Source organism: Aptenodytes forsteri, unplaced genomic scaffold (genome assembly GCF_000699145.1).
Source record: "Aptenodytes forsteri isolate BGI_AS27 unplaced genomic scaffold, ASM69914v1 Scaffold87, whole genome shotgun sequence".
Lineage (NCBI taxonomy): Eukaryota > Metazoa > Chordata > Aves > Sphenisciformes > Spheniscidae > Aptenodytes > Aptenodytes forsteri.
In genome coordinates, this window is record NW_008796041.1 from 979,340 (window position 1) to 994,176 (window position 14,837).

At 37.7% G+C, this 14,837-nt stretch overlaps 1 protein-coding gene across 2 annotated transcripts in view; it reads right to left on the reverse strand.

Moving 5' to 3' along the window:
* Window positions 1–14,837, reverse strand: part of USP6NL (USP6 N-terminal like) — a 128,800-nt gene that overhangs the window by 31,013 nt on the left and 82,950 nt on the right. For both annotated transcript variants that reach the window (XM_009285481.1, XM_019473706.1), the window contains exons 5-7: window positions 13,998–14,078; window positions 3,179–3,286; window positions 548–657 (exon numbers count right to left, since the gene is read on the reverse strand). In XM_009285481.1, coding sequence (XP_009283756.1) covers window positions 548–657; window positions 3,179–3,286; window positions 13,998–14,078 — 299 coding nt within the window. The remainder of the gene's footprint in view (window positions 1–547; window positions 658–3,178; window positions 3,287–13,997; window positions 14,079–14,837) is intronic.

A 14,837-nucleotide genomic window follows, 5' to 3' on the forward strand; every position in this document is an offset into this window, starting at 1 on the left:
TTTTGAAGAAATCCAAAAGCATTAAGGCCTACATTTGTAAATAATTAAATGCTCACATCTAAAATACTGCTTTATTTGGTTCTGAATTAGATAATAGGAGAAGAGGAATATAAAATCCAAAGGAAGGCTAAAATCTCTGGGAAGATAAGTAATTGGAGATGCAAAAAGTTATTTTGTTTTTGAAAAGACACAGTTAAATAAAATGATTGGGTAATAAATCTTAATTACTTTATTAGCTTGGAAATCCCATGTTTTTGTATTTACAATATCTGAGACTGTTTTTATTAAACATGAAACAAAATGAGAACAGTTTAGAAATGGTTTTCTTTGGAATGCTACTGACCACCTCATAGTGAGGGAAAACTAGTTGGTTGGAAATGACCAGCTGGTTTTGCAGTAGTAACGGTAATTACATCATTGCACATAGACAATCCTGCTTTGAAAGTTTGGAGCTTACATTCAATATTCTTGCATAAGTCAAAGAGGCTTGAGGCAGGTCGGAAGCTAGTTTTAAGACAAACAAAACAAAACCTTTTAATTTACTTACTTAACACCATATCTGTCTCGAAACATGATATGATCTCTGTATGTTCGATTTACATCAAGATCAATTTGCCTAATATCTGGTGAAGACCCCCGTGCTTGACACTTCAATTTCTAGGAAAACAGTAAAGAACAGAAATTAAGTTTAAAATTGCGAGCGCTAAAATAGCCGAAACCTGCCTGTACACCTATACTGAAGTATTTGCCATCTCATGATTAAAAATGCTTAATATAGAATAGCAACTCACAACAATTTTAACTTCCAAAATATGCACATACATGTATGAATTCTATAGAGTCAGACACATTCACACAGTATAGCTGTAAAAAGATTAATCCCATATTACACATTTTTGTGACACGCCATTCACTACCCATATTCAAGACTATGTTTCAGCATTTTAAATTTCTAACTGCCATTTCTCAGGTAGGCACATCACTGGAGGAAAAGAGAAAGTGAATTTTACTACTCAGGAACAAGAACCTAAGATGCAAGTGCTCCAGACTGGACTTGTAGCAAATGATTTAGTGTGGTTTTCATACTTTTCCTGCCTTTTCATCTAAGCAGAAGTAATAGCTACATAGCTGCCAGTTATTATCTAAGTATAGATAATTGACATTTCTCTAGTCATTTCCTCTGTTCTAATCTAATTTAGTTGTAGAATACCTCTACTTTAGCACTTGCTTTAACGTTTTATAATTAAATCCGATTTTGCAATTGAATACTTAGGAAGCCTGCACAGGTTAGATTGCCACCTTATTTTTGGCACTTACAATAACTTTCTCTTGACATTCATTCATTCATTCCCACTTCTGCCCTTAAAAGTTGAGTTTGCAAGACATTTCTAACTGGATTCAACGTGGTATTTTCAAAACATTACATTTGAGTGGGCTTTATTAGAGCCTCTAGCGTGAGTGAAAAGAAAGCATACCTAGAGTTTGAGAAACAGAAAGAACAGAGGATTAAGAACTGCTAATTGCCCTGCCCAGAGAACTGAAAGAAGCTGTTTGACCTACGGCAAGCGTGCATATTTTCCTTCTAATTTTAAGGTGTGCAATTTGTAAGTGATACTTGTAATGAGGAGTGTTAATATCACTTTAGGAAATGGGAAAAATGGAGAGCAGTAAAATGAGCTTACTGCAAATAAACAAGCTAGGATAATGATGGAAGAAACTATTTCTGTATCTGAACTACAAACACTTTTTTGTTTTGCAGTGAGCACGAGACAGCATTAATCATCTCTGAAGATTAATTCACCTATTTTTAAATGCTTCTAGTTTTACTCAGTATTCTTTCCCACAACTACATTATTCAGCATGAACTCTGTTTTACCCCTTTTGGATCTGCCACTAGTCTTACGAAGTTAAACAAAATATAATAGTCAGAAAGAACAGCCTGTCAGACTAAAGAGCAATAAATAATTTAAGAGGAAGATCACAGACACCAAAATTTAGATAACTTCAATGTCAACATCGATCTTCTTTCATGACCTTACAAGATTCCTTGTCTACTCAGACCCAAAGCCTCAGCTCCAAAAAAAACCCAAAAAACCAAAAAAACCCAAAAAAACAAACAAACAAAAAAACCCACAAGCCATGCATTACCTTGAAACTCTGGACATTATTTCTTTCAAAAGCAGTGAACATTTAAATTTCTGTGGGGAAAAATTCAAACACACTACAATACTAAATTGCCTTTCTGTTAGCTAAACTCTCCCTATAATCCTTTAGCAGGGGGAGAGAGAGACACAGAGAAGAAAAGACAGAATTTTAAAGGATTTGATTCCCTTTCTGCCTAACTTACTAGCCTGCACATGAACCTTACTCTCCACTCTTGGGTCTGAAGTTTAGCTCTGATGGCCATCAGCTGTATTCACACCCACAGAAAAAGTACAGTTAGAAGGGAAAAATTTAGAGGAACGTAACCACAGTAATTCAGAGGTTGCTTTAACTCCTACTCAGGGTGAGAATGAGGGCTGAGGGGGAAGACATAGCTATTTTCCTTATATTCTAAGTAGGAAATATGCTTAAGTGGTTGATTTATGCCTGTAGAAATTTGTGGGGTTAAGATCCTGTCATCAGGTGCACCACTGAGAATGCAATCAAGTAACCAGACAGTGCTTTGTAAGGGATATCTAAGCTTCACTTGGACATGAGATGGCAGAAAGATAGCCAGCTTGTTCTGGCTTTGACAAGATTAAGGCACCAATCTCCATCCCGTCCAGAATACTGGAACTCCTCTTACTGATATTCAGCTAACAAGGTGCTTCCTTAATAGACATTTCTCAAAGATCTGTAGTTTCAGAGGTTTCTGGCTTCTTACTGGGACAGGGTTTTTTTTCTTATTTTGTTTTGCTTTGCTTTTAGAAGGGTTTTTGCAAGTATTTAAGGATGGGAAAAGAAATGGAAAGATCAAGTTAATTACATAAATTACAGAACCAAAAAATAGGCTGGAAAAGTGCTTTTCAATACATAGGCTTTTTCCTAGCTAAAACAAGCAGTAGAGTTCAATGCAATTTCTAACCCTTTTTATTTTTTTTTAAAACACTGCACAACAACAAAAGCTTAATAAAGCCTGTAGTCTTAGTATCCAAAACTTTTTAATTAATATTAAGTGGAAATTCTACAAACTCACATTATAAAAGTCTTTCATTTCTTCTTTCATTTTAGGGACGTCAAGTAGTAAAGACCAGACTTGCCCTCTGAACTGCAGTGGGATTCCTTTATAAATTCTCCTATGAAACTGTAAAAATAAAAGAAAATATAAATGCAGTACAATCTATAACATTCTCAACAAAAGGAACAGTGACACATAACATGCTAAAGAGAAGAATGTAACTTTCTCAATTGTCCTAGCAAAGGGATGACCTGCTGGGGACAAAGTGTTCCCGTGTCTTTTGAGGGACTGAAAGCGTCCAGTGATGCCATCTGGGACCTCTGTTGACAGAATCAATAGAGGCACAGGGAACAAAATAGACACACAGGCCAAAACATCACTCTGTGCAGGTGATGCTTACAAGCCAGGACTTTAGCATGTAGGAAGGCCTATCAAAATTTTATCACCTCTGCTAAGCAGCACTTACTCTACAAGTATTGGAAAGACTACTCCAAATTTTGTAATTTAGACCAAAAAAAAAAATCAGATTCTTAGCAACACAATATTTCAGGACACGCCACAAATAACTCACTATAATTACAAACTATAAATGGGAATGGTGAAAGGCAAACAACAATATCATAAAGTTTTAAAGATTATCAGTAAAAAAAAAAAGCATAACTGATTTTTGAATTCTTGTAAAACTGCAACAGTGTGCTGAAATGTATGTATGCTTACCAAACAAACATGTGAGATCACCAAAAAATCCAGGATGTGCCATTTCTAAAGCTAACAGGTTTCAGATCATATTTCTAAACTAATAATCAGTTTTCTAAATGCATATTAAAACATTTGTGCAAAAACAAAGTATAAAAGATATTATAGCTACGGTTTCTAAGAATACAGAACAACCTACCAAGACTGCATGCAATTCTTAGCTGCGAAATAGAAAATTAAATTCCCCATTCCTTACACATTCTGTTCTGACACATAAAGCTTGTATTAGAAACAGGTCAGAAGGGCATACCTCAGTACCTGTGCGTAACTAGAGTAGTTATAAACTATTTATCAGTCTTGCCTCTGACATGTCACTGTTCTTGCACTCTCATTTAGTGGTTTGGTTCTTACTGGGCTTATTTGAAAAAAATCAGGAGCACTGACAACTGTCTTCCTCAGTTCTCTTCTGATTTGTATCTTTTTATGCTGCAGCATTTAGGAACACGAAGAGCCTCTAAACAGAGAAAGATGTACTAGCTGTCTAAAGTCTTGGCTTTACACAGCCAGGAGAGACTCAAGATAAGCAAATCCTCTGAGCAATTGAATCCTAGTAATTCTAAAAACACACAAAAAAAATGTTATCATCTTTCTGGAGACATTTCTAAGAAAAGGAAAAACGGAGACCTCCAACAAAGAAAACGAACCTTTCTGAAATTCTGTTTTTACCATTATTTTAATGATGGCACAGGGAGACAATCAGATTTAAAAGAGAACACCACACACACAACCCCTCCCCAAACAGTTTATTCTTTGCATTTAGCCTACAATGAAAGTTAGACATTAAAAATTTCAATTGACAAAGCTATCACTTCCTTGAAACATTTATAAAACATTTATAGTATGTTTATAACATAAGAAATATTTTTAAAGACATGTCCTCCTCTGTCGTGGTTTAATCTCAGTCGGCAACTAAGTACCACACAGCCGCTCGCTCACTCCCCCCCACCCGGTGGGATGGGGGAGAGAATTGGAAGAGCACAAGTGAGAAAAACTCGTGGGTTGAGATAAAAACAGTTTAATAATTGAAATAAAATGATAATAATAATAATAATAATACACAAAACAAGTGATGCACAGTACAATTGCTCACCCCCCGCCGACCGATGCCCAGCCAGTCCCCCCTTTGGCCAGTTTGGCTGTGCCCCCTCCCAGCTTCTTGTGCACCTCCAGCCTTCTCAGTCGGTAGAGCATGGGAAACTAAAAAGTCCTTGGCTAGTGTAAGCATTACCTAGCAACAACTAAAACATCGGTGCGTTATCAACTTTGTTCTCATCCTTAAATCCAAACACTGTACCAGCTACTAGAAAGGAAATTAACTCTATCCCTGCCGAAACCAGGACATCCTCCAAGACAGGATCCTTTTTTTGTTTTTCACATATTTCACGTCTCCAGTTTTGGAAGATTAATGAACCCCTCATTGCAGTATATTTGCAAACCTCCTGCTGTTTAGGATATATCAGATCTTTAAAGGTTTCTTTAATGCCAGCAAGGATTTGTGTCTAGATTTTAGAATGCATAACTCTTATACAAGTAAGGTAATGACTTTTTTCCTGTCCCCTTTTCAAATGAAAATTTTAAACTTGTATAAGATGCAACAGCAATCCTGGAGGCTGTCCACAAAGATGACGTTGTGCTTTTTAAAGAAAAAACTTTGCTGCTTTAATATTAAGAATGCTAAACCAGCAACACTTCTAGTGTGAGCACAGTTATGTCAGTACAGCTTCTTCTTAAGGATAAAGAACCACTTACAGTGCTACAAAGCACCCTTCTCTATAGATGTATATCCAGACTTCAGCTCACACGGAGAATTTCAGTGTGTGTCAACCCAGACACAAGGATAACTGCTTGCGAGAGAGAGGATAATTCAGTCTTTTGAAAGCCAAGCAACACCAATTGCAGTGGAGTCACCCTGAGAAGAGATTAGCCTGTCTACTGGAAAGCAGAATGAGCCAAATTTGCAGTATCTTTTCTGGGAACTTGAAAGAAAAAAAAGAAAAAAAAAAAAAAGCAGTGTTATATGTCCCCAGTGACATGTAGCTGTATTCCTCAGACCCATGGTACAGCAACAGTGTACCTTGATGATAAACATTTTTGCCAGTTAATTATCATTTTGTAACTCGTTTTCAAATGTCTCCAACAACCATAAGGTTATTAATGAAGAAAATCAGTTGAAGAATAAATTCTCAAGACTACTGTTGTTCTAAATGAATATTTTAGGAGAAGGTCAGGACATCAGAGGCCAGAAATAAGCCTTTGTAATAACAGTTTCTTATCAAAATAGAATTAAAACAAATTCAAACCATCCACAGTGTGGGGCTGTTTTGTTTTTTCTTCAGGAAATAAAACTGAAGGAGAAGAACAACCACTTTCAGAGGAGTCTGTGGCATTTACAGTTTTCCCATCTTCTGCACTTCTCACGACTGAAACTGCCAAACACTAGAAGAGCCCTTGAAGTAGTAAGTAAAAACTGAGATAGAGAATTGTGGAAGCGCTTTTAAAAGAAAAGTTTGAAAAATGAGTTGGCAAATATAACTTTAAAAACAGTGGAAAGGACAGAGAGACCAGCAGTTTCATCAGCCCACTATAGTTATGCCAAAAAAAAAAAAAAACCAACCAGAAGGAAAGCAAACATTTTCAGTAGCTAAGATCAGAATTATTCCACTACCTGACAGAATAAACCCAAATAACATTCAGAGCTTCTTGCAAACCATTTTAGATCTGTATCCAGCTGACTCTGCTGTTCCAACTATTCTTTTATTTAGGCAGAGAAAAAAGCTCTCAGTCATCCCATGTCATTACAAGATCCTGCCTACAGTCTCAGCAGAATGCGATACTAAAGACTTTCACCGTCTGCCTGGAATACGAGACAGAAATGTAACTCAAGAACAGAACCTTTCATGGCACAGGCTCCATTATACAAACGATAACATGGAAACAAGCATGAATAATTTTATATACAATGGAAAACTGAGAGGAGTGGATGATATGCCAGAGGGTTGTGCTGCCACCCAGAGGGACCTCAACAAGCTGGAGAAATGGGCTGACAGGAACCTCATGAAGATCAACAAGGAGAGGTGCAAAGTCCTGCACCTGGGGAGGAACAATCCCATGCACCAGCACATGCTGGGAACCACCCAGCTGGAAAGCAGCTTGGCAGAAAAATACTACTACAACTACCTGAAAGGAGGTTGTAGCGAGGTGGGTGTTGGTCTCTTCTCCCAAGTAACAAGCGATAGGACGAGAGGAAATGGCCTCAAGTTGCGCCAGGAGAGGTTTAGATTGGACATGAGGAAAAATTTCTTTACTGAAAGAGTGGTTGAACATTGGAACAGGCTGCCCAGGGAAGTGGTTGAGTCCCCATCCCTGGAGGTATTTAAAAGACATGTAGATGAGGCGCTTAGGGACATGGTTTAGTGGGCATGGTGGTGTTGGGTTGACAGTTGGACTTGATCTTAGAAGTCTTTTCCAACCTTAATGATTATATGATTCTATGAAAAGGACCTGGGGGTCCTGGTGGACACCAAGTTGAACAGGAGCCAGCACTGTGCCCTTGAAGCAAAGATGACTAATGGTATCCTGGGCTGCATTAGACAAAAGTCTTGCCAGCAGGCTGAGGGAGGTGATCCTTCCCCTCTGCTCATCAGTGGTAAGGCCACACCTGGAGTACTGTGTCCAGTTCTGGGCTCCTCAGTACAAGAGAGGCATAGACATATTGGAGAGAGTCCAAAGGGCTATGAAGATGAAGGGACTTGACCATCTCTGCTGTGAAGAAAGTCTGAGAGAGCTGGGACTGTTCAGCGTGGAGAAGAGAAGGCTCAGGGGGATCTTATCAATAGACATAAGTACCTGAAGGAAGGGTGCAAAGAGGACGGAGCCAGGCTCTTTTCAGTGGTGCCCAGTGACAGGACCAGAGACAATTGGCACAAAGTGAAACACAAGAGGTTTCCTCTGAACATCAGGAAACACTTTTTTTACTGTGAGGGTGACCGAGCACTGGCACAGGTTACCCAGGGAGGTTGTGGAGTCTCCATCCTTGGAGATATTCAAAGGCTGTCTGGACATGGTCCAGGGCAACTGGCTGTAGGTGACCCTGCTTGAGCAGGGGGTTGAACCAGATGACCTCCAGAGGTCCCTTCCAACCTCAACCATCCTCTGATCCTGTGTGATTCTGCGATTTTGTGAAAAATGACACAGCTGCACTGCATCTCTGGGAGGGGAGGCGGGGGTAACCCCTACAGACTTCACAGCAAAACTCATTTCTGATAGTCATTCAGTCACCAAACAGTTAAAGAAAATATAAATGAGCAAACTGATTATTAACTGAGTATCTCTACCATAAGTACCATACTAACGCCCCCTACTGTCTTTTATTTCCTTATGTAATGTAAGGTTGAAAATATGTTGAGAAACACTGGGTTGGGTCTATATACTTGCAGAACCCTAATCTACTCTTCTGTTCTCTCTGAATTAATAATTAAAATAAAAAGTAGAAAATTCAGCAAGTTACTTTACTTTTTCTTCTACTTCTGGGGAGATGGAAGAATGAGTCAATCTTCAACAAATTCTTTAAAACTAAGGCTTTCTTAAGATAATAGCTCAAAACAAAATACAAGTATATAAACTCAGAGTTCAGATAATCATTATATGAAAACACGCATCATTCAAAGAATGGTGTTATGGACTCTGGAATGTTTCCATCAGCATAGGACATAGAAAAAAGGAAGTCATCCTCAGTAGATATAATTATGTAAACGCAACTTAAATAAAAATACAGGTTTAAGTTCTGTATCACATCTAAGCTGATATTCAGCCAAGGATAGTTGTCATAAACTGTTGCAATTATTACTAATATTGTTGATCCTGAAGTAGATAGGACAAGCAGACACTAGATGAGGCCCCACCACCTGGGAATTCAAAAGGAGCTTCTCATGCAAAAAGAAATTGGACCTGTAAATTGGACCTTCCCATTCTGAAACAAGAGAATATATAGAATGAATTAAAAAAGCTTACAAAGCAAGAAGAAAAAAAAACACCTCTCAAATTTAGAGTATTCCAAATTATCTATCATCTCAAATAATGAGGTCCATAACATCCAACATTCAATGTGGCCTCCATGCACAAAACCTGGAAAACATACAACCTCCCCTTCCTTCCCTTGCCCCAGTCTCTCCAGCTCATAAACCCAACTAGTTCCTGGAGAAGGAACGAGGCCACTATCACACAGCACTAGACTGAAGAGTGGGAACTGCCATTCTTGCTGCTGCAAGATATAAAACTGGTTTTCTTGAAAACTTTCTCAGTTATGTCAGGAAGAGCTGCACAAGCAGCAGAGGGACTCTGCCACCTCAAAAAGAATCCATGATGAGAAGCATAAGAATTAAAATCTGAAGTCTCGCAAGAAGGTATATTTATAATTAAAAAAAAGTATATTTATAAAGGCTGCTGCCTTTAGAGGTTCTTCAACTTCTGTGGGTTGCATAAAAGGAAGAAAAAGTGCAAATACAAGAGTTGCTTAATCTCATTCAAAAAAATCTCAGGAATGCAAAGAGGGTTCTTCATTAAGGCTCTGTGTTCAGACTCCAAACTAAGTGGAGACTTGATTATTATATTCTGTGTGAATGCCAGAACAGCTGGAAGTTGCCAGCTACCCTGATTGTTTCTCTTCTTCCTTTCCCTCTCAATTTAGGCAACTTCAATCACAGATAGATGAAGGCAGACAGTGAAAGACAGAAATACTTCGGTAGAAATACTCAAATGGGAATATAACATATAACAGTTTTATTTAATCTTTCCTGAAAGTTATGATCATACTAAGCCAGGAAGGATTTACTATCTGTGGTGGTTGATTGTTCCCTGGATTATTAAGCAGTAGAATACAAATAGGAAATAAAAACATAAGCTAGAGAAGGACCACACTGAAACACAAACTTTGCTGCTCTATGACACTTCCTGCATAAGAAATGACTGATGAGGAGATGAAAGCTTTGTTTTGACAAATATCAATCACGCAGACACAAGGGCAGTTACACACTTCAGAGACTGGTGTCTGTAAGAATCATAATGACTCCACTGAAAAGATGCCTAAATAATCATATAGGAATCAATGAGTTTTATACACGGTTATGGAGTCATACATGGGTTCTTTTTATTATGTCATCCTTCATTACCTCTAAATCATTACTCAAATATGGTAGAGACTGGCACATTTCTGGTCTCAATGTGACAACTCTTCCATCTCTTTCCAGTTCTTCATGGTCACACATTGCTGCCCTCCATTCCCACTCCCCCCCCCCGCCTTTTTTTTTTTTAAATCAGGTTTAAGCAGAGAAGTTCTAATGGGAAAACAGTGTGAAGTTCCCAGAGTCCCCATCTCTCTCTTGAGATATTCTTCTGCAATAAAGATCAGGGGAAGATGTAAATTGAAGCATCTCGCATGCACATACACATATCAGTGTGTTAATGTCTTCTCATTAATTCTCCTGGTAAAGTTATGATGGAAAAAAATAAGGAAGCAGCCTATAGGCAGCTCTGCAAGAGTATTAAATGAAAACTGTATTTTGCAATTAAGCATATGACAGTTTTGGATAATGTAATCAAATATATGGATTCATTTACAGTATGTGTACAGTATGAACAGATTTCTTCAAGCCAAAACTCTCTCAGCTGTATATTATGAAGGCTCATTACAAATGGGCTGTCTGAAGTCCTGTACTTTGTACATACCTGCTCTATCTCTGGGACCATCACCTTCTCTGACTCTCCCTTGCTCTCCTTTTTAAGAACACAAGTCTCTCAAGTATGCCATTTTCCAAAACCAAGCCATCACTACAATTATAATCTATGATCCTACAACATTATTACTGTTGTTGTTGCTGCAATGTTCCCTTCAGTGCTGTTTCTAAACATTGATTTCAGGAGCAGTCTGACTGCACAGAAACCATAGGAATGTCAGGTGAAGTGAGTCTTTTAAGGTACAGGCTGTTCATTTTCTTTAGCAATTTGTTCCTCTAGTGTTAACCGCTTCATCCAGCCAAGTGAAGACAAAAAGCAAGAGTCAGGAATTGTTCTTGCAACTATTGCTTCTGTGCTTCCAAGAAGGTGAGCATGGAAAGCTGATGCATTCTTCCAGCACACTTTCAGATAAAAACTGTCTTTATTTGTGAGTTTTGTACAACCCTGAGAACATCACCAGGCTTTCCATAAAGAGCAGCGACAAATAATGGCTGACTTTCCACTGCATGCTCGGGAGGAGGAGGCAGCTGATTCTTTATTCTGTATGTTCTGGTTCACTTACCACATAAGATGCAAGAAAGAATAAGGAAAACACCCTTATTTTTAAAGTCTCATGTGCTCCACCAGAGTTCAACAATCAGTGAAAATCTTTCCTAGCCTCAAGCAAAGTTCATTGCCTTTATGAACATATTGAATTATTCCTGTCACTATTTATAGTTCAGCCTATAATTTGTTACATGAACTGAAACTCTTTCTGCTCAGCTGATCTGGTATACCTTCTGCATGCTTGGTGAACAGGATTGTTCAGTTAAGTCAGTGTATCATGGACTGACGTCACTGATGGCTGAAGAGGAAGACTGCTGCTGCTTAGACAACATGTAGCTATTGTGTTACCTGAAAGATCACATTTAACATTCTCTTTGCAAACAAAGTAGCTGTTACACAGGGTTTTTTTTATCATCCCTTTGACTTGGGAACATACTTGATCTTCAAATCACCCAGTCTCCACAGTAAAGAAACAAAGCCACAAGTGTTATGACCTCTAGCTTCTCCTTCCAGAGGAGATGACAGGACAGAAAGTAGGATTATAAGAAAAATTTGGGAAACAAATCATTACTTTTTCATGCATTCACTTCATTTTTTAAGAAAATGAATCCCCTAGCTTCTTAGTTATACCCTAAAAAACCATCAACCGCTGGCTTTAGTGTTTTTAACAAAAGCAAAGTGCAAGATGTAGCTACTAGTCTCAAAACCAAAGGTAGTAAGCAGACATGATGAGTTGGGGACATGTTGAGTAAATCTCTCCCTCTACCTGAATTGTAGTATCTCACTTCCCTGCTCATCAGGCTAACAAGTTTTCCACTTTGCACAGAATAATTTACTAAAATAAAAGGCTAGTAAGGGAGTCAGCTAACCCTGCAGGCCAGTCATCCAGGCAGTAACCTGGTATGTATAACAGTTGTCCCCTAGTCCTCAGCAAAATACAGGTGCATCAGCAGCATCAGAAAACACCAACAGAATCCCCAGTAGAAAATGCAAGTTTTAATCCCTACTGAGGAGAAGAGGGAATTTGAATTTTGGAACCTCATGTTCTGTGCATTATCCACCAAACGACCACAAGAACAGTTATGAAAACCTCCCCAGAACACAGTGTTGGGAATATAGTCTCTCCAGCAAGTTTTTTTCCCAGTTGAAATTCTTCCATAATTTTAAGATGACCAAGACTAAAATTCCAGCAAATAAACTATTCACATGAAAATCCCTACCTAGCTTTTAAAGCAAGTAAAAGCACTTAGCAATTAATGACATACCTAACATAACCCACTTTCCATCATTACCCCCAGACCATTATTTGTTGGCTGAGTCGCATAAAAATAATTCTGTAACTAAAAATCCCAAAAGCAATTTAAAGATTATTAATGGGCAATCTGCTTCCTTAAAATTCACCTGCAGCTTCACATAGAAAATAATTTTACTCTCTTGGGTTTTTTTAGTCAAGAAATGTTGTAGCACTGCTGGGCACTGTTAAGTAGCTGCCAGCATATTTCAGTTCTTCCATATTGATTCCAAAATAAAGAAAAAGCCTATCAAGGTATAAAGTATTCTATTCAAAAGTAGATCCCATTCATACCATCAAAAAAATTCACTTCTCTTGAAGATTATGAATGCTGCGTTGCATATTATTCACAAACAGACTTATCCCAAGGGGGACAGGGTAGTGAATGGCTTCCTATACTTTTTACCTTCTAACTTACTCAGTGCAACTCTCCTTTTAACAAAGCAACCAGGTATCTTGGGATACCCTAAGATATCTGTGCTGGCAAGTGTGATAATTTAAACATCAAACTATATGCCCCATGTTATGACTAATCAGTTTCCTTGGAGGGTTATTCAAGGCGGTTTTCACTGATCCATGACTGTAAGCTATCCTAGGCCCTTCAGTAAACCTGTGCTGCAAAACAGAAAAGAAAAAAAGAGGGAAAACAAATGGAAACCATAGAAGATTAATAATTAAAAAAAACGCATAGATCTTAATAAGACGCCACCAGTAACTCAAAAGAGTAACTTTAAATTTAAATATTAATCAGTACAATATGCAGCATACAAAGGAACAAAAAAAGTTAAAAATCATAACCCTTGAAAGGGGATTTGTGATTCCTGAAGAATTCAGCTATACGCATTCAAAGGTGTCCCCTCTTTTCAAGTTTATAATGATTTTTCCTCATAGATCTTAATAAGACGCCACCAGTAACTCAAAAGAGTAACTTTAAATTTAAATATTAATCAGTACAATATGCAGCATACAAAGGAACAAAAAAAGTTAAAAATCATAACCCTTGAAAGGGGATTTGTGATTCCTGAAGAATTCAGCTATACGCATTCAAAGGTGTCCCCTCTTTTCAAGTTTATAATGATTTTTCTTTTTTTCCTCCTTCACATTCTCAAAGCGTAAATCAAATACAACTTCTAGCTCTACAAGACAAGACCAGCAGGTCTGATGCTTCATCCGCTCCACAGACTATTTTGCAGATGTGAACACAGTATGCTGTGTGATCCTAGTTCCAATCCCACGGTGCAAGCGCAATGCAGTACAGCACACAATTATTACTATGAATATGTTAGAGAGCCTACACGCTATTGCCCTTAGAAATTCTTTGCATTTGACCACCAGTTTTGTTGGATTGTTATTATTATTGGCTTATTATGTATTACTGCATTTTGGAAGAATAAAAAGCCTTTTTCTTTCAGTGTGATTTTTTTTTCCAGATCTCAAACACAGACAATCTAATTTAAGGTTATACATTCATGCAGAAGTGATAGCTAATGAAAAAAGCATGCATAACTTTACCTTTTCACTATTCTTGTATTTTTCCCAGCTTTTCAGCATCTTAAGCCATTTTGTAGTTCTTTCAATTTCAAGGTGCTTTTGCTGAAAATAAATTAGAATTTTAATTTTTTCAAGATTAATACATTTTAAATTATTTATATATTTATAAAAATACTGAGAAAAAGTTAAACACAGCATCATCAACTTTTTATCCAGTCACCTAAGAACAGCAACAGAGAGTAACATCAGTTTATTTAAAACATCCAAAAACACAGAGAAAAAGTTTAACACAGCATCATCAACTTTTTATCCAGTCACCTAAGAACAGCAACAGAGAGTAACATCAGTTTATTTAAAACATCCAAAAAAACAGCCAACGAAAAAACGAGCAGGAACCCTTATTTTCAGCACTATGTAAAGAACTGTATTTTGTAAGAGGAATTTAAGTACAAGATTTATAAAAGTTTCTTCTCTACACATTTTTGGCAAGTAGAGAAAACTTCAATTTTTTTTTTTTAATACTCAGTAAATTTTCAGGCAAATAATTTCTGCTGCAAGCTTTTAAAAAGTTAGTTGACACTGAAATGATGATGATCTTTACCCAGACTTGCCCTAATCACAATTAGTTACTGTTTTCCAGTGATCACACAAACCATCCCTTCTTAAAAGGGATGCAGTCAACAGCTCGATGTCCAAGTGGAGACCAGTGACGAGTGGCATTCCTCAGGGGTCAGTATTGGGACCGGCTCTGTTTAACATCTTTGTCAGTGACATGGACAGTGGGATCAAGTGCACCCTCAGCAAGTTTGCCGACGACACCAAGCTGTGTGGTGCGGTTGACATGCTGGAGGGAAGGGATGC